Source organism: Hydra vulgaris, chromosome 12 (assembly GCF_038396675.1).
Source record: "Hydra vulgaris chromosome 12, alternate assembly HydraT2T_AEP".
Classification (NCBI taxonomy): Eukaryota; Metazoa; Cnidaria; class Hydrozoa; order Anthoathecata; family Hydridae; genus Hydra; species Hydra vulgaris.
Window position 1 is genome coordinate 34,680,488 of NC_088931.1, and position 27,434 is coordinate 34,707,921.

The following is a 27,434-nucleotide window of genomic DNA, read 5'->3' on the forward strand; positions in this document are numbered from 1 at the left end:
AATCATTTTGAAATAATAGTTTATTATAGATTAGTTGCTTTCTATTTTCTACCATTTTCAATTATTAATTTCTACAAATATTATCAGTATGTTTTTAAGTTATTGCAAGATATACCATAATGCTTTACACTTACTTATTAAAAGTTGGCAGGCATTGATTATTAATACAATCAGGGTTTCTCTATTTTGTAATGCAAAAAATAATTATAATAATAACAAAAAGGAATGTTTTTTTTAATGCTTCAAAGATATTGATGATATTGAGTTTTTTTATAATTGAACTATATTCTAAAACTCTGAAACTGCCTGTTAATTCATAGTTGAACACGTTTAAATTAGTCACCACAAAATTTTGTGGTGACTAATTTAATCAAGAGTCAAAATAAGTTTTAACTGTCAATTTGTTCCATAGGTTTAATATTAAAAACCCTTAAAAAATCAACGGGTAAAAACGATACAGTGAAATACCTCACTCAACCTGACTAACCATCATATCATTGCAGGGCCGACGACACAAGTTTCAAAGTGGAGGGGAACAATCGTAAATGTTTTAAAAATTGGGGGCAGTATTCTTCTAGCATCTAGAAACTTTTCAATCAATGTTACTTTCATTAAGACTCATTTTTAAATTATTCTAAGGAGCAAGTTTATTTTATTTCTTTTACGCAAGAAGAGCATAATCCTTCACCATTGCCAATATTTTTGCTGATATAGTTTATGTACTGTTATAATCTTGTTTTTATTTTTTTTTTATCGTAACCACCGCCACTATATTAATTTACTGTTTTTGTTAACCTTGATCAATAATTAGCCTTGTAATTACCTTGTAAAATAAGTCTAATAATTTACAAATTATCACTTTATGTATAAGTTACGGATAAGTTACATAACTTACGGATTATAACCTAATAGGTAGCACTTTAGTACACTCGCAGCAAAGCTTAAATAAACAAACTAATGGATTTTGGGCCTTGTAACGTAAAGTTGCATCTATTATAGTTATTGTGAACTAGTTGTATAGGAATTTAGAAGATTGTTTAAAAAAAAGGAAATGGTACCCAACACATTTTTTTTAATCTTTCATAATTTCATATAGAGTAGAGTGGGGTGAGATAGGACAAAATTTTTTGTTTGCGTGTTGCACTTTATATTTTCCTCAAAAACCATACATTTTGGGTTAAAACTATAGTCCACTGAAATGCCTTGAAAAACAATTGCAAAACACATTACTTAACCATTGAATTAAGTTCAAGGCATTTGTTTTTTAAAGTGACATGTGTTTTTTTAATGTTTTTCTTATACCACCCCGAGTTGGGTTGAAATGGGACAAGTTAAAAAAGAATATTTGGCTGTGCCTTTAACTATGAGCGACATAAAATTTTTTTAATGAGCCAAATACTGTCAAGTGGCTGGAGTTTGTGGCTGCAGTGGGGTGGCAATATCAAGAGCACAACATTACTTTCCTTAGCTTTAACCATCAATTCAATTGATATATAACTTTTTTGTTTCTCCATTATTAAAAGTAATGAATGATTCTTGCTAGTATATCCATACTCCACAAAATGATCAAACCATTTCAAAACAATTTCTGTATTTATCCATCCACTAGGATAAGCATCCCCTTTGGTACCTGTAGGTACACTTTTAGGCATGTGGCTTAAAAAGTGGAAAATATCAAAAACAGTGGAATAGAATTTATACAACCACCACTACTGTATAAATGCCTAAAAGGAAATTTATACAACCCACTATTGTAATTAGGATTCCCCTTTTAGCAGAAGTTACCTGTCCTGCTTGTTTTACACCATGATCAGAAATCACTTTCGCTAGCTTGTGAGCAGTTGTAAGTGCGGTTTTATCAATATTGTAAATGCAATCAGCAGAAAAATTATAGCGCTTCTGCGCTCTGTCAAGGTTTTTGAAGAAAGTATCATTTGGGCAATTAAAACTAGTTGTTCAATTTTGACCGAAGCTGATAGCTTCCGACATGTAAATAGATATTTTTGTATGATTTAAGAATAAATAAAACCATATAGTTCCAGCAGTTTCACACTTTTTGCAGTTTGATGTCATTTTTAATTCCATATTATATGCAAGTTGCTTTGTTTCTCTAATGCCCATGACGTTCTCTGAAGTCCATGATGCATATTAGATGTTTAACAAAGATATATTAAAAAATCATCTTCTTGCGCCTCATATTTTAAAAATATATTTACATTGTTCATCAAAATATAAGTTATTGTAAGAAGTTTTTTGTGTTAATCTTTATTTTCTGCTGTTAACTTGATTTTGAAATTTTATACTCTTGTGCAGCTGCTTGTAGTAATAAGCTCCGACAAAAATTCGACAGCCATCAAAGCGGCTTCATTGTATGAGCATCAGGCTTTAACCAATTTGTCACTCATGAGTACTTTCTTGACATTTGAAAAAATATTACAGTTATTACTTAGTCCATTATTAAAAAATTATGCTTCTTTTAATTGTATTTACCAAAATCCAGATTTAGCTATAAACTTTAACTCATTTTATTGAAATTAAAATTAGGATTAAATTTTAAAAGGGTTATAGTGAAGACTTAAAAAAAATAATTTAAACTGAATCGACTTAAAAAAAAATGCGTTAAAAAATATTTGTCAATTAAACAATATTTACTGTGAAAGATGTCTTTAATAATCATTTAAAAATCCTATTGTTAACTGTTGTATCTTATAATTAGAAATTCTATATAATTAATTTTCTTTTACTGAAATACAGTAACATCAAGTAAAGTATTTACAAAAAATTTGAAAAAAAAACTTCTGAAACTCAAAAAACACAATAATGTGAAGAAGTTATTATCAACTTATCACAGATATTTTTAAAAAACTTTGCGTTATTAAATTTTCTGCTGAGATATTGCCATGTCCCATCTCACCCCAGGTCCTATTTCACCCCGTTCTCCTCTGAAAAACATTAAATATATATAATAAGATCCAACGTATACGCGTTACATTATTTTTAAACCAAAACAAATATTTAATGTCAAAAGTTTTTTTTTTTCAAATATTAGAAAAAATAGAACTAATAGAAAGCTGTTAATTCAAAATCGTTTCCAAAAATTTAAATACAGACCGGTTCTCTCTAGCTTTATTTTTTTAATGAAACTCGAATCAAATATTTTATCAACATGAGGCTATTTTTACTGTCTGTTTTTAAATAATAATTAAAAGATCAATAAAAACCAGACTAAAACGGTTTTTTATATTCTTTTAAATTACATTAGCGTATTTTAGGTGTTTTTTCAAATCGTTATGATCCATTTAAAACACATTCTTTTGATGAAAAAAGTTGTTAGATATCTTGTTCTTTTTATACAATAATCTTCTAGAATTTGATACTTACAATATAGAATACTTTTTCGAACAATAACTATTTTATAAATAGTAACTTAGTGAACTTACATGTATGTAATTTGCGTTTATGTAGTCTGAACCTGGCTCATCGTCAATGAATGATAATTTTACACGAGTATAATCATCTAAAAAAAAATCAAAAAAACTTGATTGAAAATTAAAATTAGTTTCCTGAAACCGCAATATATGTATTTATGTATATATATATATATATATATATATATATTTATATACATATACTGGCTTAGGAACAGGGGCAAAAGGGAGATAGCCCTCCCCCATTACACAGACTTTTGAAAAGTTTTTCTTTTTTCCATTCAAATTCTAATTCTGGCTGCCTTTGCCCCCCTTAGTTTCCATCACTTTACGCCACATTTACAAATATATATATATATATATATATATATATATATATATATATATATATATATATATATATATATATATATATATATCAGGGATGCAGAGTCCCAAAAAGGACTCCCGATTTGAAAGTCACAAAAAGATTACTTCATCCTAGTTTTTGGTATCCAGGAGCTCTAAAAATATAAATAAGTATATGGACTACTGATAGGAAAAAAATTAAGACTTTTAGGTTAGAGGAACAATCATTTTTTGAACCCGGAGTATGTAGGTATAATGGCGGCAAGGACTCCGGGATTCCAGGCTTAAAAACAATAAGTTCTAAGTCATTAAATCTCATGAATTTTTTTCTTATAGCAGATCATAAGTCAACAAACATGTTTAGAGACTCTGGGCACTACAGACTTGGAAAGAGTAGAGATATAAAGCCGGAGTCCTTTTGGAACTCCGCATCCCTGATATATATATATATATATATATATATATATATATATATATATATATATATATATATATATATATATATATATATATATATATAGGGTAAAGCGGGGCATTAAGCCCCATGTTTTCAAGAACTTTCATTTCTTCTATTTTAAATAAGTAAATAAATATTAAATTCCAACTGAAAATGTTTTGAAGTAATAGACAACACATATTTCTTCAAGTACAAAAGCTTTAATCAGAAAAATTTAGTCTTACAGTGAAAAAAAAGCTAAAAAGTTACAACTAACAATGACTCAAAATTTAAAAAATGGGGGCAATAAGCTCCAGATGTTAAACAAATATTTTCACATTGTTTGTAGGCAAATCTCACAGATCCATATTCCATGGCTTCAATATCAGCCCCATCTGGAATTTCTGTGCATCTAATATGGTACCAACCATCACATAAGTCACAGCAGACCCATTGTTCTTTGTGACCTCCATGAATATTACAATTTAGGCACACGGTGTCATCTTCATCGCACACCCTATCATCTCCAGGTGGAAGATTTCTTTTTCTGGTGGTCTTTTTTATTGGGTGTTATCTTTCTTTGCTGCTTCATCTCTCAGTTGCTTCAAACATTCATCACCTGTCAGGCTTTCTCCATAGCGAAACCTGGAGACTCTAGCCGACCTACCATACCCAGAAGTTTGGGCAAATCAAGGCTGCAGTTCTTTGAGAAGACTTTCCTGATGATGAAGTGGACAATGATGTTTGCGATCCTGCAAGTGCTGAAGTGTCAATGATGTTTGAAGGTCCTGCAGGTGCTGAAGATAAAAGTGATGATTTTATTGATGATGCTGCAGTTGACAAAAATGTTGATTATGATACACAAAGTAGTGATGTTGATGGTAGGCCGCTAACTCCAGCATCTTGAAGAGTTTTCTGGACCAGCTGAAACAATTTCTTAATGACCTCAGGGTCTTCAGTCTTGGCTCTCGCATTGCTGAGATGTTCTGTTTTTCTTGGGACTACTTTCGGATGACGTTGCAAAAAGCCACACAACCAGTCCCTACTTGGTCGACCATCGATGAAAGGAGTTTCAATACCATTTTCTTTCACAAATTCCTGTATTATGTCTTTTACCTCCTCTTCACTAAAACCCCAACCCCACTCAGCTAACACAATAAGACAGTCTGCCAGTTCTTCTTCTTGCTTAGATGTTAAAACAGTTCAGTTCCCTGGATGAGAATTTACTTGTATTTCCCCTCACACTCTCCTTAAAAGAGCCTTTATATCAACTCCATAATGCATGGAAGCATGGTTGGCAGACATCTGCTTACATATGACAGAATTGTAGGCATCTATCATTGCCTGGCTAGTTGCATATGACTTCCTTTCTAGTTCCTCTTTCTTTTTGTATGTTCGAACCATTCTGCTAAACAAAGGGGGCAATAAGCTCCATTATCAAAAGTATATTTAAGACAATATTAAACTATTTCTAGAAATACGTAACTTTTGTTTTCAATTTAAACTATATCTGTGTAATGTTTATAAAATTTAAACATTGATTTTATTTATCTAATCAATTTTATTAATCAAATTTATTATGCGGTAGTGGTGTAGTGGTAAAGCGCTCGCTTCATAAACGGGAGGTTCGGAGTTCGATCCCCACCACGTCCCTGGTAGTACCTGGTAGTACCGTGATAGAATTGAGAGAGGGTTATAACCACTATTAAGTAGCCTCCTCATCTGTAGTGGCTTTATCGGCCTTGAAGAGGTGAATAACAAAAAAAAAAAAAAAAAAATTTGGTTATTTTAATCACTTTCTTAGCATTTGGGGGCATTAAGCCCCTGTTAATTAAAACATTAATTTTTATAAACTAATTAAACTAATTAATAATCAAAAGAATCATATTTCTCTTAGAAATGCTTTCTGTTTAAAGTATTTAATGAAAATTTAGTATTAAAGTGAATTTTAGAGCTATTTATAAACAATCTCTTAGACATTCATCTAACTGCCATTTTACTTTTCTAAAATTGCTACCTTAATTTGCTCTAGAAATATTAGTATTTTAATTCATTTATTAAATACACAGATAGTTATAAAGTTAAAAATAGTACTTACTAAGTTTATATGTACTTGTATTTTTAGTCAAAACAAACACGCGTTTATGTGGACTTGTATTTTGAGTCAAAACAAACACGCGCTAATTTAACGGAAGTTTTTCAACAGGCTTGAAGGAAACGGAAAACTAGATGTAAAAATCACTCATCTAATCTAATTAAATAATTAATTAAATTCTAATTAAATATCAATGCCATTGCACAGTGGGTCAAAAGTGACATTTTCTAGCCAAAACCTATAAAACCAAAACTTTTTTATTTTTTTAATTAGAAACAGTTTATTATATTGAAAAACATAATTTGTGGAAAAAATAACATTTGTTTTTTAAAAACTTCAAATTTTATTACATAATTACGCAAATTATTAAAAAACTCATTTATTTTCCATTTATAAAAAATTCCGTTTTTACCCAACAAAATTAACAACAAGGATATTATTTAAATTTATGTTTTACGCAGAGTATTCTATCGTTGGCTCTTGCAATAGTTTAAGTACACCAGATGGTAGACTTTTTTTTTTGTTATGTATCTTCTTTCTTAATGTGCAAATTAAAGGATCAGATGCACATAAAAGGCGATCAAAAAGGTCTGTAATGTTTTTTTTTTCCGATCACATTTTCTTGTAAAATTTTCACGAAAAATCTTAAAAACCTTATTGGTAGCCTCTTGAGCCTCTTCAGAAAACATACCTAATGGAAGAGTAAATAGTTCGATGACTTCATACCCATGACTCAAAATCTTATGAAGTGTTTGGGTTATAGGATACCAAGGGTACAGGAATACATAGAGCGAAGCAGTTTCCCAACAGAATGTTTTAAATTTGGATGAGTTAATTTCATAACCACTTGATATTGTGGCCAGAATAATATGAAGCCTTTTCATAAGATCTACATCGATGTTCATTTTACTAGCTGAGACATCGTATTGCTGAAAAAATAGCCTAGCTGTGTTGCCATCGTTTGATGTACCTGCCCCACCTATTCTCGGTTGGTCTATGACAAGACCTATCTTTGTTCGAAATTCACCACAGACTTCAAGCTTTCTCAGTTTAACCATATTTTTTTCGTCTTGATTTCTAGCCTGCCACTTCATAATCGGCATCTTATAAGAGATATGGAGCATACATTCTAAAAACCTTATCCAACCATGCAAAGTTAAAACGCCATGTTTTATATTCCCTTTTTAAGTTTTTTTTTGAACAACTAAAGATAAATTGTTCATTTCGATTGGAGATGCACCACACAATGAACAGCATGTATGAGTTGGTTGCTGTGGAAATAATAGTTTGAATTTTTCCATCTATCATTGATAAATTTACAATATGTTGTATTTCAACTTCCTTTGTTGTACCGTCTTCCAATAAAACAGGTACAACAGATAATGTTATCTCTTTAATAGAAGCCATAATTGACTCAAATTCTGCAAGAATTACTTCATTTGATTCTTTTCTATATTTAAATCTCAGAGGTCTGCAGTAATTAGTTAACGATGATTTCGGATTTCTCCAAACAACCTGTTTTTTGTCATCTTTGAAACAATATAGTTCTAGAGGAACCAAGCAAGTTATGAAAAGAGATTCATCTGTATGAAGTTCACTAGAAACATCTGACAGTTGTTTATAAACAGATTGTCCTGTTGCACCATCAAAACCAGCTTTGTATATTATAAATAGTATAGTACAATCTTTAAGCACCACTATAAGCTGAACATATTCTTGATGCAGTATGAAAAAGAAGAGCTTGTAATGGAACATCTGCAGAGTAGTCACTGACCTGAATGTTTTCAGGATAGCATTTATTTTTAGCCTCTTTTACAATATGATAAGATGGGTATAGAGAGCTGAATGGAAGAGCATTGTTTCTTAAATGCTGATAAGTTTCTTTGGATAAATTAGCATTTAAGACTAGCGCTAATGATTGTTCTGAAGTAAGTGATTCTGTCGATAATTCTTTGTTGTATATTTTTTTAACCACTTTTGCTTCTATAAACCTTTTATCCCTTTTCTAACTTTTACTTGCTGCATATAAAAGTTCGTTTAAATTATATTTACTCAAAAGCTCTTTAATTATGCGATCTTTAGTTCTCACAGACGCATCTTCAAACAAAATCGAAGGGCGTCCACCTTAAAGTATAATATTATTTTATCAATTATTAAATCGTCGTAATAATAATACAAATAAATTATACACATTATAATAAATTTACACATAGTTAAAGTAAACATACCACAGGTTTTTGTTTCGATTTTTTTTTTTTACAGTTAAATATAGTTTGGTTTAACCAAACTTTATACCTTTTTTCAAATACTGCACTTGTTCTTTTCGACTTTTTCCACTTGTTTATAGCTTGGTAAATGAATTTTGAAATAATTGACAAGTTATCATTAGATTCTTCAAAATTGCTTTGGGAAACAAAACTCAAAATCTTGCATGTAAATCATCATTTTGTAGTAAATTATTTTCCATTATATAATTCATAAGACATCTCCTATCCATTTTTAAGAGATTTTCTGTTCAATTAAATACTTTTAATTTGAAAGAAAGTAATTTAAAATGTTTTTAATAAAGTAATTTTTTTACGAGCAGTAACTATGAAACTCAGTTCCTTTCCTTTATTTCTCATTGGTTGTTATCGTGTTTTTTATCGATTACATATAACTTTATTGTTTTCGGAAATTATAAAATAAATAATAAATATTATGTCTCAAACTTGTACTACGTAGAAGTATATAATTCATATTTTATCACAGTCTCTGAGTTTTTATTACTTTAAAACGGTAGCATAAAAAATTAGGAGTAATGGTTTCAATGCGATCTAAATGTTCATTGAGCAAATACAAGGAAGTTACTGGAAAGCAATTAACAAAAATTATTATAAAGTCAAATTGCAGTTTTTAAATTTCAAATCTTCTTAAATTTTTTGTTATCGATCAAAAACGCATTAACAAGAAACGTGGACGTAGTTAATTGAATTTAAAAGTGTATTCGTTTAGGCAGCTATAGGTAGCCAATTTTTATACCACAAGATCAATGCCATATTGGTATTCAATTATATATCATTTTAAGCGGTTGATACAGGTTGATCCGATGGTTTTAAATGATATTTTTGAAAAAAATAAAAACTTATAACTCACAATTATTGATGTTTGCATTGTTGAAAATATTTAGGGGAGAGTGGGGTATTGGCGAACACCTAAGCGGGAATGCGAATTAAAGACACCAGTTATACAAAATTGATCATATTTATTGCTTATCAATTAGTTTAACTACTCAGTCACAAACCCTCAAAAGCAATTTTTAAAAATCTTATTATAAAAATAAAAATTTAAGGCAAAAATAAAACTCTTGGTGTTCGGAATTACCCTACCTACGTGGGGTAATTCCGAGCACATCGGGGGGCAATCACAAACACTGTTGCGTAATAATGAATAAAATGCTAATTGGAATAACTAAGTCTAAAAATTATATTATGCAACAACAACAACAAAATAGGAGTGGTTTTATTGCCATAGAAGCTCCAACAGAGTGTTACTCAAGAAAAAAGTTGCATAAAATTATCAGAAAAAGTTAAAATCAAATCATAATAAACAACATCCGCAGCTTCATTACACTACTGCACGTCTGGAACTGAGCATAGTATCCCTTCTCAGCAGGTTAAAAAAAATTGTCGAATTTATTTTTTTACAATGCTGTTTTGACCATGTTCGGAGTTACCCCGCGTTCGCCATTACCCCACTCTCCCCTATATAAAATGCAAAAAATATTTTTTTTTTTAATCTGATTTAAATATTAACATAATACTATATAAGTCATTTATAAGTTAAAAAATAAACTTAAACTTCTTTAAAATAAGAAATTAAAGTTTTCAAAATATGTAAAAAAATAAAGTTTTCACACTTTTTTGTTGTTATTGATAAAAAGTATTTAAGGAAATATTTAAACAACAAATATGGCGTTTTATTGAAAAATTATTTTTAAATTAAATATAATTTCTGGCTTATTAATATATTGAGCAAAATTTGCTTTTTTCAAAATTTCAAAATTTAAAAACTTTTTTGTATGGTTTTGCCGGCGTCTGACCCACTGTGCATTGGATAGAAACCCAAGTAATGTTGAGAAAAGTTCTCTGATGGGTTAGTTAGTATCTATGATGTAAAATTTAATATATATATATATATATATATATATATATATATATATATATATATATATATATATATATATATATATATATATATATATATATATATATATATATATATATATATATATACATAAAATACTTTTTAAAACCATTTTGAGTTAATTAATTTAAATATAAATTCCTTTTTTAATCTAAATCTCAAATATAGCCGAAACTGAAACTAACAGTTTAACTATCAGAAGTTTGCAGGTTTAAACTTTTGTTGCTATGTTACTGAAAATAACCACATTAAAAAAAATACCAATATAAAGAAAAAGTATTTACACGGTAATACATTGGTGTATCTGTTTTTCCCGCGGTTTTCCGGTATGTTAGCAACTTCATGGCGTTCCAACTTTCCAACATCACGCATAGACTAAAGTTTAAAAATTATCAATTTTCTATAAAAATATTTATTTAGAAGAACAACCTTCCTCTAAAAGAAAATTATTATAAGGAGTTTTCAAAAAGAATATCTACAAATGCGTAGGCAATTGTTGTTATTAAATATATCCTTGGTGACCACACTTGTTTAATAAATTTATATGGCATTTTGAACCTAAAGTATACTTTAAAAGTAAATTGTAAATTATTAGTAGAAAAAAACATGTTTAAAGTTGCTTGATCATATACCTCAAATTCTTCTGCAAATCTATATCCACTATCGGAAGTACTACGATCAACCCAAGTTTTGAAGTCGCGAACTGATACCGGTCTAATTTATGCAAAAAGTAATACAAACATGCAATATAATTCAACTTTTTATTTATAAACAACTCTATAAAATTTAAAACAAGAAACCTGGTCATTCCTTTGACTGATTTTTCACTCTCTAATAATAAATCAAATTTCCGTTTTCCAGCGCTTCTTTTCTGAGACGAAGGCACAAGTGCGAATTTAGTATTTTGCTGCGTGTTTTCGTGCGAGGTCTTCCGGTTTCTATCAATGGCAGTAGAAGAATTTAAAAAATATTTTGAACATTTATCACTAAAGTGATTTTTTGTATAAAACGCTAAGTGAATTAAGGTCTCTTTCAATGATTTTTCGCGCTTTTCTTGCGATGGTATTTTGTAGCAACGAACAAGTTTTTTATTGAACAATACGTAGTTTTCTTCTGAAAGCTTGGAGTCTAGATTTTTGTCTCTAATCATTTTTATTCAAACTAAACACTAAATAGCTCTATATTTATATTTAAAAAATACATCAATTTAAATTGTTATTATTTTATAAATGTAATTACGAATAGAGACACAAAGAGGACTTTTATTTTTTTAATATCTTTATGATAGTATTTGCAGGTGCAAGCATCTTTGTGCAAGTTAAAGAAGAAAAAAAGTATTCATGATTGTAAATAATTCTTGAAAAACAGCTTAAATTAAAGAGTTTAAGCTGTTTTGCAAGAACTATTCACAATCCTGAATACTAAAGAGAATTAATATTTAAAACTATCAAATTGTTTTTAAGAAGTTTAAATTTAAATTATTATTTTTAATAAAATAAAAAATTGCACACAACTTCAATCTCGAAACAATTTTGTTTTTCAAACAAAAAAATCCATTATGCTCACGTTATCTGAAATAAAAAACGCGATAGGTACAACAAAGTTACTAAATACTTTTTAAACTTTCTAAACGCTACACTTAAATATATTTTACAAACTTAGTTACAGTGTGATTTTACATTTATATCGTGCGAAATTATTTATAAAAACACTGACGAAGGAGAGCTAATTTGAAGAGACAGCTGAGATTTAATTTAATTAATTTTTGATTTTGCTGAATCTGGCGCTATTAACCAAATTCTTTTGATAACTAATAACAACTTTTAGAAAAAAAGCTTATCATAAAATAACAGTCAAATATGTTATTTTTTCTTTTTAGCAACTAAATGCATACTAGCATTTGAATTTGTTTAAAATTAAAACACGTTAATCGCCCATCAAAGTTTAAAAATCTAACCATAAAATTCTCTGCTCATATCATAAAACTAACAGTGTAAACCCCCACACCATGAGTACGAATTTACTTTCATTTTATTTTGATTATTCGAAAATTGCATTTAAAACGCAGCAAGTTATTTTCAAATTTAATCAAAAGCTTTAGCAATTGTGTCTGTTTCGACCTTTTTTAAAAGCCTGTTTACATAAACATAAGTTTAAATCGATTTAGTCTTTGAAGCTTTAACACCATAAGATAAGCCAAACTTTAACAACATTCGTTGTAATTTACGCTTTTAGTTGGTTTTACAACGGTTGATAATTGTTCTTGGTATTAAACTTCTTAAGTAGTTACAATTTATGATAATTCATTTTATAGTTTAAAAATAAATAATAATGCCAATCTTTAAAATAGAGAATCGTACAAATATAAAAAATAAATACCCTATATCAGCACATCCCGTTTCTTCAAATTTATCAGAGAGAATAATGATTAACCGAGTCTATTCTTAAATTATTGAAAATAAATTCTTGGATAATAACTAATTTGAATTTAAAAACAAATAGTTTAACTAATCATACCATTTTTCAAATTACGTGCAATTTAACTGATTCTTTTAAAGATTCTTGTTTTATATTTAGAGTTTTAACTGATTCTTTCAAAGCATTTGAAACCGTCATCAAAAAACATGTCTCATGAAAATAATTATATGATTTTTACTAGTATGAAAAATAAGTTAAAAAAAGTTTCTATTCCGCTTAAACAAAATAGATTGTCTTTAAATATTGAAAAAAGTTCAACATAGATTCTTCTATCTAATTTTTAAAACCAGAAACTGCCTCATGGAATCATATTGATAATACCTCCACTAAAGTTGCACGGAATTCTTTATAAAGCAAGAAATTAAGTAAACACCTGTAAATACAATTATATTATTTATTTATTTTTTGTCATAGTAACTACTTAAATCTCTTTATCTTCATCAGAAACGCACATCTTTCAATTATAAATGAAAAAAATGTCGGTTGAACATAAAAATAATACAGTGTTGAACTATAAAATTAAAAATTTACAGAGAAACAAGTGCTAAACTAAAAAAGTATATTTTGACAAAAGAACTTTGTTATAAAGCGTTTGAGATGGGTAATATTAAAAAATCATAATTCCGTAAAACTGGTGCAAAAAATAAATGACAAGTATGAGTTCAAGTATTAGTATGAACAATGAATATTTAAAAAGTTGTGAAGTATTAAATAAAAAACTGTTTTAACTGCAATAAGAAAATGTTGTTTTTAATATGTAACGATATGACGCAAACATAACCACAAAAGCACGTGTTCAGATGCTCATGGCAGTATTAAATAAACATGCGAGCATGGAGTAAACTATTTAAATATACTACCTCATTCTGCACACCCCTCGGTACACCCATCGATAACCCCTAAGTACACCCAACTTTTAAGAGTAATGAGTAATTTAAAACTGCTTAAAACTAAACATCGATTTATGAGTACAGATATTAAATTTTACGGTCTTGTAAACCTTTGTCTGTAGAAAACAAGAACAATAATCAATTTGGCTCTACAAGTTCATTTAAAATTTATTTCCAATAAAAGCTCGACGTTTGTCTCAAATGGTGAAGTGGTAAATTCTACAAAGAGGGTTTTTTTATGTGGGTTTTTGAACATTTTTATTCAGTTTGCATTCAAGTATATTATAGAGCATATATTCTATAAGACTAATTGCTAATGCTACTTTTGCTAATTTTTAATTTTAACTAAATGTAATTAGTTTTTCAATTTTAATTTGTCGGTTTTTCTTATTATAAATTAGTCGTATTCTTTTATTGTCTTTGTATTGATGATTTGGTTTCAATCAACTAACATATTCTAATTAATGTTATCTAATGTAAACAATGAGATTTCTTTTTTCTTTATTCAGCAGATATTGCTAATGTATAGCAGATATTGCTTATGTATATTGCTTAATGCTTATATATGTGGTAAAAACCACATTTTTGAAAAGTACCCCCAAAAAATGATTTTTTCAAGAGTGAAGTAGGAAAAAGAAAATTAATTGATCTCCCATTTCTCTATATCGCTTTTGTGTAAATATATTGTGAAAACCTTATAAATATTTTAATTTCATTAAAATATTTGTAAGGTTTCGTGGTTTATAATTTTAAAAGTTTTAATTTCATTAATACATTTATAATAAAAATTTTGATATAATAATATAAATATTTTAATGAAATTAAAATATTTATAAGGTACGTGGTTTTGATTTTAATAGTTTTTAATTAGTAATTTTTGTTAATGTGTTCTCCAAACTCGCCCCACACCTGTGTCACTTAACCACAATAGAATGTTTTCTCTAAAATCAAAAATATATATACTTTATTATAATCTGTTGTTAATCTTATAGAATGAAATCAGTGCCCGAAATGATTGTTTTTTTGTTAAAACTTGTTTGGTGAAGTACATACATTATATAAAAAAGTTCTCCCCAACACCGTTTCTCAAAGGAAGCTAATCTTTATTTTAAATATTCGATTTACGCAAAATACGTTCAATATTTGTTTTTTTTTTTAAAAAAAAGAAACTAGTAAACTGGACTTAAACAGAAGAATTTGAAACTAGTAAACTGGTTTCAAAGACAACCCGGTATAATGCTGATTATTTTTAAAGAAAACAGTTTGTGTTTTACGCAGACAAAAAAAAAAAAAAATTTAATGATTTGGTTAAACTATTCTAAAAAAGTTGATATTGTTAGGATTACTTTTACAAAATAATTTTAAAGCTTGCAAAGAAATTGATTACTAAAATCTTCTTTACTTTTTTTCTAAACACATTTTCACTTTGTTAGGTGTCAAACCTAGAATTCTTTTTGTTTTAAACCTTACAGATATTTTTAATTAAATAACTCACCTAATATATTTCTTTCTTCCAAAGATAACAGCAAATACAAAAACAAGGATGAAGAGGCTTGCACAAAGAACAATTAAAACTGCAATATTTGTACGTAACCAAAACGGAACTTGTTTACCTAAAATATAAACATACAAACCTGTTACCATCAAAGTACACGTTTAAACTTAAAAATCATTTAAAGGTTTTATTGTTAAATCACCCAACCAAATTTGTTATCTTTAAGCATTGAAATTTCCCATACTAATTTTATTGCTAGTGTGATAAATGCTTGTAAAATGTGCTTCAACACTTAAGTTACCATGGTAATAAAATTCTATTTGGATTCTAAAGAAAAATGCACTGTTATTGATATAATTATTTTATTATTATTATTATAACTTCATTACTAATATAAATATCTATTCACTCTATTCAATATTACACTGTTTTATTAATTTTTCAATATTTATGAAGATTGTATTTTTAGATACTTTTAATAAATTATTTGCTCCAATCGATAGCGTAAAACTGGATTGCAGTTTCTTTTTTTAAAAACAAGTAGAGATATTCACTAAAGAGGTATTCACTGAAATTTGTATTGTCTGGATAGCTTTGCAAAAATTATTACATTTTATTGCAATATATTACAATTCAACTATATAAAAATCATAGTAGCTAAGAATTTTAAAAATTTCTGAAAACAAAATTATTTATAATTACTAAACAAGTTAATGTACACATATACATACAGTAGCGTGCAAAAGTAACCGGACAAGAGCATAACTTGAGATAACTTTTGAATGAAAAGTCCAATTTCTTTCAAATTTTCACTGAAATGTCAAAAAACTGATTACAAATCTAAAAACAAATGAATTTTTACTAAATTTAAGCAATCTAATCTTATAAGTTCATTTAATTAAATTATGCGCGTGCAAAAGTATCCGGACAAAAATAAATAAACTTGATTTTTTAAACATTTTAAAAATTGAAAATGCTTTATTTTAAGGTAAATTGTTTTAGTACTTTGTCGGGAAGTCCGTAGCATTGATTACTGCTTGAGAGTGACAAGGCATTGAGTCCACCAACTTCATAATCACAATAATTTTGATTTTTCCCCATTCTTGTTTCAGAGTATTCAATAAATCACGTTTACTTGTTGGTTTTCGACCTGAAATTTATCGATCAATGAGCTTACATAGACATTCAATAGAATTAAGGTCAGGACTTTGCTAAAGCTATTCGATTAATCGAATATCTTTGGTTTCTAAAAAGTTTTTCACAAGGGTTAAACTGTGCTTTGGGCTGAAATATCCATCCTCGAGCCCTGAAAAATGTTCCACGCAAAATGCTGTCTTGGTAAATGCTAAAATTAAAGAACTTTATAATGTAAAATGTAGTGTTGACACAATCAACGTCTTTTGAGGTCTGCAAACTTATTTGGAAGACGTCCTACAAAGAAACTTTTTATTTATATAAAGAATTGAAAAGCACGCTTAAGATTTGCTAATGAACATTTGAATTGGGCAAGAAAACAGTGAGTGAAAGTACTTTTTAGTAATGAATTTAAGATTATGTTATTTGGATCTGATAATATCAGATAAGCCCGTCGACACAAAGGCCATAAAAACAATCCTAAATACCAGCTACCAACAGTAAAGCACATAGGTCGAAACGTTATGAACAGGGCTAACTTGAATAGAGATTGTAACAGTCCTATCCATTTGATTGATGGCAAAATGGACAAAAATGTGTACTTTGTACATATTTTTGTATACCTAAGAATGTTATGCTACCACATGTTAAAGACAAAATGCCTCAAGGAAGGATGTTTTAGCAGGACAATGACCCAAAGCACATTTCAACCCTTGTGAAAAACTTTTTCAAGACCAAAGAAATTCAATTAATCGAATAGCCTTAGCAAAGTCCTGACCTTAATTCTATTGAATGTTTATGTAAGTTCATTGATCGATAAATTTCAGGTCAAAAACCAACAAGTAAACGTGATTTATTGAATACTCTAAAATAAGAATGGAGAAAAATCAAAATTATTGTGATTATGAAGCTGTTGGACTCAATGCCTTGTCACTCTCAAGCAGTAATCAAAAGGCTAAGGGCCTCCCGACCAAGTATTAGAGCAATTTACTTTAAAAGAAAGCATTTTCAATTTTAAAAATGTTTAAAAAAAAATCTAATTAAAGTTTTTTTATTTCTGTCCGGATACTTTTGCACGCGCAGGTTTTAATTAAATGAACTTTTAAGATTAGATTGCTAAGGTTTAGTAAAAATTCATTTGTATTTAGATTTGTAATCAATTTTTTGGCATTTCAGTGAAAATTTAAAAGAAATTGGACTTTTCATTCAAAAGTTATCTCAAGTTATGCTCTTGTCCGGTTACTTTTGCACGCTACTATATATATATATATATATATATATATATATATATATATATATATATATATATATATATATATATATATATATATATATATATATAACCATAAAATAAACCATATTCTTACATTGAAATACGATAAAAATTACCTACCGGTAATTATGATTTGGTTTGAGAGGTCCGTTACAAATAATACTATTGCGGTCTTCGCAAACTTCCACACCAATTTTAAATGAAAACTGATTATATTGAACAAAAAGATCGTTTTCCAACAACGCATTAGTTTCTGATTGGTTTACCATTTTTGCACAATACTTATGAAAACGAAAAGTCTTGTTTGTGTTTACATAGTACCACGTGGAAACTTTTGTGATTTCTAAATTTAAAACCACTTTAATTATATATTTAATATGAATTAAGTTTATTATTGAACAAATTCTAAAGTTATGTTTGGCCTATTTCGGCGAGTTTACTTTACCAGATTTAGTTGTTTCTGGATTAATAAATTTTGAAATAACGAACACAAAATGAAAAACCAAAAACATATTCAAAATTAAGTTAAAACGGCAAGTTATTAAAATGAATGGCAATATGTTTATAAGTCAAAAAAAAAAGTTTTTAATCTTTCAAAAGCTGTTTAAAGAAACTATTTTTCTCAGTAAAATTTTCCAAAGTTAGCATTTTTTTGTAACTGTCCCGCCTGCTTATCTAGTTTCACTTTAGAAACCCGTAAAAACACGTGTTCATCCCGATCCAGTACTAAACTGAAAACACGGGCAGTTTTACTCGAGTTTAACATGCGTTTTAAATGGTTTTAGAGCCAAATTAAATGTCACGTTCTTTTTTTACTTGTTTCACATTTGTTACGGAAACTTAGTACAATATTATACTACGTTTCCGTAACGGTGAAACCGTCAATAAAAACTTAAGGTGGTTGTTTTGTAAAAAAATAAATAATAAAATTTGTTGCAAAATTTATTTCATTAATTACGAAAAAAAAGAAATTTTTTTACGTTTTATGAATATTATTCCAATAAAAATAAGCTATAAAACCCCAGAGTTCTAGCTATCAGTACAATTAATTTGCATGAACTTTGGTGTGTATGCATGATATATATATATATACATATATATATATTTATATATATATATATATATATATATATATATATATATATATATATATATATATATATATATATATATATATATATATTTATAATTGAATAAAGTACCAAAAACTATAAAACACAAAAAACCATCATCATCACCAAGTTCTCTAAACCTATCATTCACTAATATTCGTGGTCTTCAAAGTAACTTTTCTTCTGTTGAGTCTTATCTCTTGCAAAGTTCACCAGACCCACTTGCTCTTTGTGAGACTAATTTTAGTTCAGCTGTCTTATCTTGCGATCTTAGTGTTGATGGTTATCTTCCTTTAATTCGTAAAAACTCGAATAGTCACATGTTTGGCCTGGGCATTTACATTCGTAAGAATTCACCCATTTGTTGTGAAACTAGATTTTAATCCACAGACTATTCTTTTATGTGCTTTTGTTTAGCACCAATTCACTCTAACGCCTTTCTCTTTGTTCTATATCACTTTCCTTCATCTCAAGACTGCACTCTTTTTGATGTTATTTCTGATCATATTGACCAAGCCCTCTCTCTTTATCCATCAGCTAATATTGTTGTTGTCGGTGACTTTAATGCTCACCACTCTGAATGGCTCGGCTCTAGTGTCAGTGATTCTGCAGACACTAAAGCCCACAACTTTTGCCTTTCTCAATCCCTAACTCAAATAGTCAACTTTCCAACTCGCTTTCCAGACAACCCGAATCATTTACCTTCTCTACTCGACTTAGGTCTTGTTTCTGATCCTAGTCAGTGCTCAGTTTCTCCACATTCACCCTTAGGTGCTTCTAATCACAGTTTGATCTCTCTAAAACAAATATCTCATTCTTCTTCATCATCTGAATCCCCCTATTATTGTACCTCTTACAACTACAGTAAAGCTGACTGGGATTCTTTCCGTGATTTTTTTCATGATGGTCCTTGGGTAAAAATCTTTTGTCTCTAAAAATCTCGACAAATTTGCTTTTTACATAACTTCGTGGATTCAGGCTGGCATGGAATCTTTTGTTCCCTCTTGACGATTCCAGGTCAAGCCTCACTCTCCTCCATGGCTTTCCTCACACTGTGCTGCTGCGATTGCCAATCAAAACCGTTACTTCCATATTTATCAGCAAATCAACTTTCCAGAAAACAGACGTCTATTTATTACTGCTAGAAACCATTGTAAAAAGGTTTTATCTAATGCCAAAGCCCGCTATTCTCAGGTCATGAAATCTCGCATCTCATCTCAAAAATTAGGCTCTCGTGACTTCTGGAGAATCTTTAATAGTACTAATAATAAGGGCAAATCTTTAATTCCACCTCTCTTGCATTGTTTAGACTTTTTCACTTCACCTAAAGACAAAGCTGAATTGCTTGCTAAAAACTTTTCATCAACATTATCTCTTGATTCCACTAGTTGCGTTCTACCTTATATTGCCAACAAACAGGCTGATCTATTGCTTGACATTCGTATCACTCCAGCTTCTGTATCTAAAGTGATTTCCAGCCAAGACTCTTCTACAGCTTGTGGTCCGGACAACATACCTGTTATTGTCTTGCAGAAGTGTTCTCCGGAGCTGCCATCTATACTCTTAAAACTATTCAACAAGTGCTTATCAGAGTCTTGTTTTCCAGCCTGCTGGAAAACAAGACTCTGATAAGCGGCATCTGTTATTCCCCTATCTTCAAAAATTCTGGAGAACGATCTGATTTTTCTAACTACCGTCCCATTAGTCTTTTTCCTATCTAAGCAAGGTTTTTAAAATTTTAATTAACAAACACTTAATTTCTCATCTTGAATCTAATAACTTACTTTCTGACCATCAATATGGATTTCGATCTTCTCGTTCTACAGCAAATTTGCTAACAGTAATAACTGATAGATTTTATTGTGCCATAGATAAAGGTGGAGATGTTAAGGCCATCGCTCTTGACATTTCAAAAGCTTTTGATAAAGTTTGGCATGCTGGTCTTCTCCATAAGCTTTCTTCTTATGGTGTATCTGGCAATATCTTTAAGATTATTGAATTCTTCCAATCGTAGTATGAAAGTTGTCCTCGATGGACAACACTCTTCTTCTTTTTTTGTAACTTCAGGGGTTCTTCAAGGTTATATTCTTGGCCCGATTATCTTTTTAAGTTACATTAATGATCTTTCAGATATTCTCACATCTGAGGTAGCATTGTTTGCTGATGATACTACCATTTATTCTTGTCGTGATAAGAAACCAACACTCTTTGATTGCTTGGAAGGGGCATTTGAGCTTGAAAAGGATCTCACTTCTGCTACAGCATGGGGCTCACAGTGGCTGGTGAACTTCAATACAGATAAAACTCAACTTTTTTCAGCTAATCGTTATCGCAATAATTTAGATCTTCATATATTTATGAACGGTGATGTACTCAATGAGTCATCTACTCTTCATCTTCTAGGATTAACTCTTACTTCCGATCTTTCTTGAAAACCATATATCAAGTCAGTTGCAAAATTAGCACCTGCTAAGGTTGCATCTCTTTATCGAGCTTGACACTTTTTTACTCTGGATTCTATTCTCTATCTCTATAAATCTCAAATCTGGCCTTGTATGAAATACTGTTGCCATATCTGGGGCGGATTTTCTAATGATGCCTTTTTCTTTTATACAAGGTGCAAAAACGCATTGTAAACATAGTTGGACCTGCTCTTGCAGCCAACCTCCAAACATTATCACATTGTCGTAATGTTGCTTCTCTTTCTCTTTTTTACATATTCTATAATGGGCACTGCTCTAAAGAGTTAGCGTCTCTTGTGCCATCTACTAAAATTCATTCTCGTGTTACTCGTCATTCAATTAAGTATCATCCTTTTTTAATGACATTTCCTAAGTGCTCCAAAAACTCTTATTTGTCTAGTTTTTTTCCTCGAACATCAGTTATTTGGAATTCGTTTCCTTCATCTTGCTTTCTTGATTCATATAATTTGCAATCCTTTAAGTCGTCCGTCAATCGTTATCTTGCCCTACAATCTTCATCTTTTCTCATCCAGTAATTTCCGCCTTTAATTAGAGATTGCTCGCAGGAATCCTTGTTGGAAGCGAAGTTGTTTAAAAAAAAAAAAAAAAAAATATGTATATATATATATATATATATATACAGAGGCGATTCTACAAATAAAATGAGGGAGGATGAGTCCTTTAAAAGTACCGACTGGCTTTGTAAATAATAATATAAAAAAGATCTTCAAAATTAAAATTTACCCGACTGAATTGTGTCAAATACCCGACTAGCCAACTAAAGTTGTAAAAAAACCGACTATAAATTGAAAATCACCTTTTTTAAGGTGAAGGGTGGGTGGGTGGGGGTGTATAACCCCTTTCTCCTCCCCCCGCCCCTCCACACACCCGTAAAATTGTCTCTGTAAATATATATATATATATATATATATATATATATATATATATATATATATATATATATATATATATATATATATATATATATATATATATATAAATTGCGTATGTGAACAAGTAAAAAATTATAACTATTTTTAGTTTTTGCACTTAACTAAAAATAGTTATAAAAAATTATAACTATTTTTAGTGCGGCAACTAAATTTGCAAACACTGGTGTAAGTGTGAACTGGCATAAGAGCGACGCAGTTACAGAAACTCGCATAAGTGCGAATTGACATTAGTGCGAGCAGTTACAAAAGCTAGTGTAATTGCGAACTGGCATAAATGCGCCGAATAAAATTTCAAGTTTTAACATAAGTGCATATTGGCATTTCGCATAACATATTGAAATATGGTTGTTAATATTAGGCTTAAATAATAAATAAAGTTTAACTAATAACTACAAATAAATGAGTATTTGATGTACTAAACTCCAATATCAGCTATATCTTTCTTTCAATTAAATGCAGATAGATTTCAGACGTCTTTTTTATATACTGTGATTGATGGTATAACATACTGTTAAATGATATAATTTTTATAAAGTTTCTGAAAATACTTTTTATAATTTTTTTCACATTTTTACTTTTTTTCATTTACACACACACACGCGCGCGCGCACAAACATTCACGCACACATGCACATATATATATCCATATATATACAACTTATAGTTGTATAAAATAGTTGTGTAAACAATATATTACAATATAGTACAGTAGTCTATTGTATTTTTCATCTACAAGCATTAGTTTTGGTATCGGGTTGCAATTTTTTTTTATAATATATTTATTGTTATTCAAAACTGTTTTAAATAATTTGAGCACAAGTTTATTGTTGTTCAAAAGTATTTTAGGTTGAAAACGCAACACTTCATTGATGGACACTGACTCAAATTTTTTCAATAAAAGTTGTTTCCAAATACTGGGATCCCGGATACCGGTAGGCGACTTGAAAATATTTGTTGTCAAATGAAAGAGATAGATCGAAGCATGATGAAATTAATTGTCATTAATATGCAAGAAATGTTGTTCAACGAGCAGAAAACTTATTTGCCAGAATTCAGTGTCAAGCGGTGTTAATGTCAGTTAATTTAATTTTACATCAGACAATTTAGAACAAAGTAAAGTATGAATTTTACTATTTGTAGTAACAATTAATAACAGTTTCAAATTTAAATGATTTTTTTTTTTGTTATTTCAAACATAATTATGTTCTTTCTATTTTTTTAGTTGCCTTTGTCATCACTTCATTATTTTGCTAACTGTTGAAACATGGTTTTAACTTTATAAATTTAATATGATGTGAAATTTACTCTATTAATCATTAGTCAACAGTTTGAGAGAAGCTGGAACCTAATTAAGAAATACTGGAAATTAACTTTTAGTTTAGGTAAAAACAATTTTGTTTATTGGTAACATAACCAGTTACTATTATTTCATTGCATGTCTTTTTTACTTTTTTTAACATACTGCATTGGAAACACTTTCTCTCTCTCTCTCTCTCTCTCTCTCTCTCTCTCTCTCTCTCTCTCTCTCTCTCTCTCAGATAAGACTTAAATGTAAATTAGTACAGGGAGAATTGATAAAACTTATGCAATTGCTGAGCTCTTGCGTATTTTTTAATAATACAATTTTTAATACTACAATGTCTATGTATAAGAAATATTTTATGAATTGTTTTCTATTTTAAAATATAATTGTTCAAATTGTTTAGCTATAACTATCCTTCGATTTTTGAAATATTGTAATAAATAAAATCTTTTTTAGTTTCAAGTATTTTAGTTAATATAATATCTTATTAAGTTGTGGCGTTATTTGCTAGTGTTATTACGTTGTGTTGTTTAGCCTTTTTATAATCTTTTCTTTTTTAATTATTCTGGAGACACATTAATGTGTCCTTACAAATACCTTATGCTATGTGGTATTGTTACTGTGTTTTATGTTGATAGAACTTGGCTGTTATTGTCTTAATTCTTCTACTAACAATAAAATGCAAATACTACTTTTGTAGTTGAAAATTGCAATTTCTTTTTTTAGGTATTATCAGGCTTTACTTGACTTTCATTTTCTGGTACCTTCTGTGTTGTGAAGATTTTAAAAAGAACTTAACTGATTTTAATGCAATCTTTTTATGTCGTTAACTATAAGCAATGACATTGCTGTTATGAAGTTAAACCTAAAATATTATTTATAGATAAATTTGTATTTAACTTTATTTTTTAGATAATATATCAAGTTAATAATTTATTTTTATTGTTATTAATGATTTAATTACTAATAACCCGTATTACAGGTTGTTTACTGCTAGTGATAATAATAATAATATAATAATAGTAATAGGAAAATTAAATTTCTAACCTAAATAAAGATGATGAAACTCTTGCACAAAAATAACAATTTTTGTCAACTTTTTTGCATTAAACGGAGCTTGAATGTATAAACGAATTGCTTCATGAGAAATGCTGACAGTTCTTGTTTGTAAAATTGAACTTAAAAAAAAAAGTCCACGTTTGCTTGCTAGTAGAGCAACGTCTGTCGGTAAATTATCCGTCGCATTTGGCAGCACATTTAAAACGGATGTCAGAACAACCGCTGTTGGATTTATATATCTTCCACCGGTTCTTTTCAAATCTGAAATTATTGTATTTTCGTAAAAATGTAGTTTAGAATGTAGCGTATTTTTCAGGTGTGAAACTGTTGTAGATGTTTGAAACTTTTTTAAAGTAACAGACGCTGTTGAATTCATTTGAAAGTCTGAAGACATAATAGTGTTTAGTTCTGAGAAAATTGATAGCATTAACTGAGTTTTGTTTAAAGCCAAAGTTGACGATACAAATGGGTTTAATGTATGTGAACAAGAAACATCTGGCGGGGAGTTCGAGGAAATAAGAGAAATAAATTTCCAATATTTCAAAGAATGTTGAGATGGGCTATTTGCAACAGAGGCAGAGTTATTTGGGTCGACAGTTTTATGTTGGTAAACAAAATGTGTGCCACTTGAGAAAATTACTGAGTCATTTGATAGGTTTAGAGTGCCGCTTGAGCCATTTGATATGTTATGCAGTGATGTTTTTGTTATATAGCTATCGCTGGCGTTAATTACGGTTGTATTAACAATTATTTTAGCACTGTTGGATGCAAAAGAAAGGTCTAAGATATTACAGTTAGACATTGAAGAGTATTTAGGGGAATAGCTGAGAACTGGTGAATGGCTGAGAATTGGGGTTTCATAAATGGAAAAACTTTGAAAAGCGAAGTCTTTGTTTTCTTTTATTGTTCCTGCACTAGAAATACTGGCGTAAAACAACAACGAAGGTTTAACATCTGAAGTTGCAAGTGTTCTTAATATATTATAATCAACGTAGTTTTCTATAACAGTATATTCAAAGCTATTTTTCAAATCATTATTAGATGCCAATTGACTTTTATTAGAAGCGATTTCACTTACTTGTTTAAATACGTTTGAAAATAAAGCATTTGATTTGCTATAGTTGTAGTTTTCTGATGAAACATTGTCATTCGAACTGATATACTTCAAACTAGGCAATCCCACTTCTTTAACTGCGGAGTATTTCAAAAACGTTTGTTCTGTATTTTTTAGAAAGCTTCTTGAAACATTAGACAGCGCAAAAACATTTTCACTTGTCGAAAAATGAAATGAATAAAGCTGAAAATAAAACAGTAATAAATTTTTAAAAAATGCGTTTTAGAACTTAAAATTGTTTTTTTTTTTTTTTAAAAAAAAGTTTTTAACTTTTTAAATATTGCGCAGATAAAAAAAATATTACACAGATAAAAAAATTTTACACAGATAAAAAAATATTGCACAGATAAAAAAAATTGCTTGCGTAGTTGATTTAAACTAGGAAGCGACATTTCCATTGCGTCACTTGATCTAGGGTTCTAAACCAAAGAGAATATTTTATTTCCGATGGGTTGTGGGAGGGTTGCTTACTACTGACCAGATAGTGGATAATTATTGATATTTTTTAATATCATACACACAAGAATAAATAAGATCTTTTTAAAAATGTACTAAGAACTGATATTAAAAAAAAAAGTCTATTTGCTTTTTAACGTTAATCAATATAATAATTTTTATTATTAAAGACTTTTCAAAACGAAAGGTTCAATTATTCAAGCACACAAATAAAATAGATAGTACAGTATCAAGAAAAAAATGTTACAAGGTTTGAATGAAATAAATCTTACTAAAACAAAACAAACAGCAACGTACGTCATCCTTTCTCTGAAATTAGAAAACATAAAATTAAAAAACAAATTCCATCTCTTTTAATCAGATAATATCCTTTTTTCATCTCGTAAGTTTTAATCGCTTTTTTTGAAACCATTCGCTTCTTAATTAACTTAGAAAGGTAAAATTATATTTGAAAATTAAATCATAAATGGCATAATTACTGCTTTAACGTCAAGAAAAAATTTATTAATAAATATATTTGTTAAAGTGAAATAGTATTACTTTTAGTTTTTACTTTATTTCACAATACTTTTTAGTACTGTGAAATAAAGTTTTAAATAACTTTTAGAACAGCGCTAAAATCGAATGAAAAGTATTACTATTAACTATTAACTTTTACTGTTAACGGAAACAAAGGTGTATCAAGTAAAAAAATGTAAAAAAACACATACCAAAAATTGTGAAACAGAAAAAAGTTAGGAAACATTTTTATTATATTATATGCTCTCTTTTGGTTAAATTTTTTTGTAAGTTTTTTTTTAACTAGAAAAAGAGACTACACACAAAGCATTATATTTTAATTCATGCGATAAAGGTTCAACAGATAACAAATTTTTTCAGATAAGAATTCTATATTGTTAAAAGAGTAATTCTTTTAAATAGCCTGTTATTGTTTTATATTATAAAAGCCGAAAAAATGTATGGAAACATACATCAGTTGATTTTCTTTTTGTAATATTGAATAAACCTGATTAATATAGATTAAATAATTCAAAGTAGTATGTTTGAATACATGTTATTAATTAATTGAGTAAAGTTATCAGATTTCCTTAACAAAGAGAGTGGAAAATTTGTATTACATTTTTAAATATAGGTATATGAATAAATAAAAGTTAATTCTCCAAAGTTAAATTACTAAATTTTACATAATCGATTTCGATAAAAATGCATTAAT

General features: G+C 28.9%; 1 protein-coding gene across 2 annotated transcripts in view; it reads right to left on the reverse strand.

The window, feature by feature from the left end:
• LOC100212061 (receptor-type tyrosine-protein phosphatase beta) overlaps positions 1-27,102 on the reverse strand; it is a 37,926-nt gene extending 10,824 nt beyond the window's left edge. Inside the window, exons 1-11 of one of the 2 annotated variants that reach the window (XM_065813041.1) lie at positions 26,932-27,102; positions 26,494-26,530; positions 25,730-25,948; positions 24,640-25,650; positions 17,883-18,105; positions 15,600-15,682; positions 15,356-15,473; positions 11,293-11,430; positions 11,125-11,206; positions 10,777-10,867; positions 3,441-3,517 (exon numbers count right to left, since the gene is read on the reverse strand). In XM_065813041.1, coding sequence (XP_065669113.1) covers positions 3,441-3,517; positions 10,777-10,867; positions 11,125-11,206; positions 11,293-11,430; positions 15,356-15,473; positions 15,600-15,682; positions 17,883-18,105; positions 24,640-25,453 — 1,626 coding nt within the window. In that variant the 5' untranslated portion in view covers positions 25,454-25,650; positions 25,730-25,948; positions 26,494-26,530; positions 26,932-27,102. Of the gene's footprint in view, positions 1-3,440; positions 3,518-10,776; positions 10,868-11,124; positions 11,207-11,292; positions 11,431-15,355; positions 15,474-15,599; positions 15,683-17,882; positions 18,106-24,639; positions 25,949-26,493; positions 26,531-26,931 lie in introns of both variants that reach the window. The other variant, XM_065813040.1, reaches the window with a different exon arrangement.
• Positions 27,103-27,434: the final 332 nt, after the last annotated feature.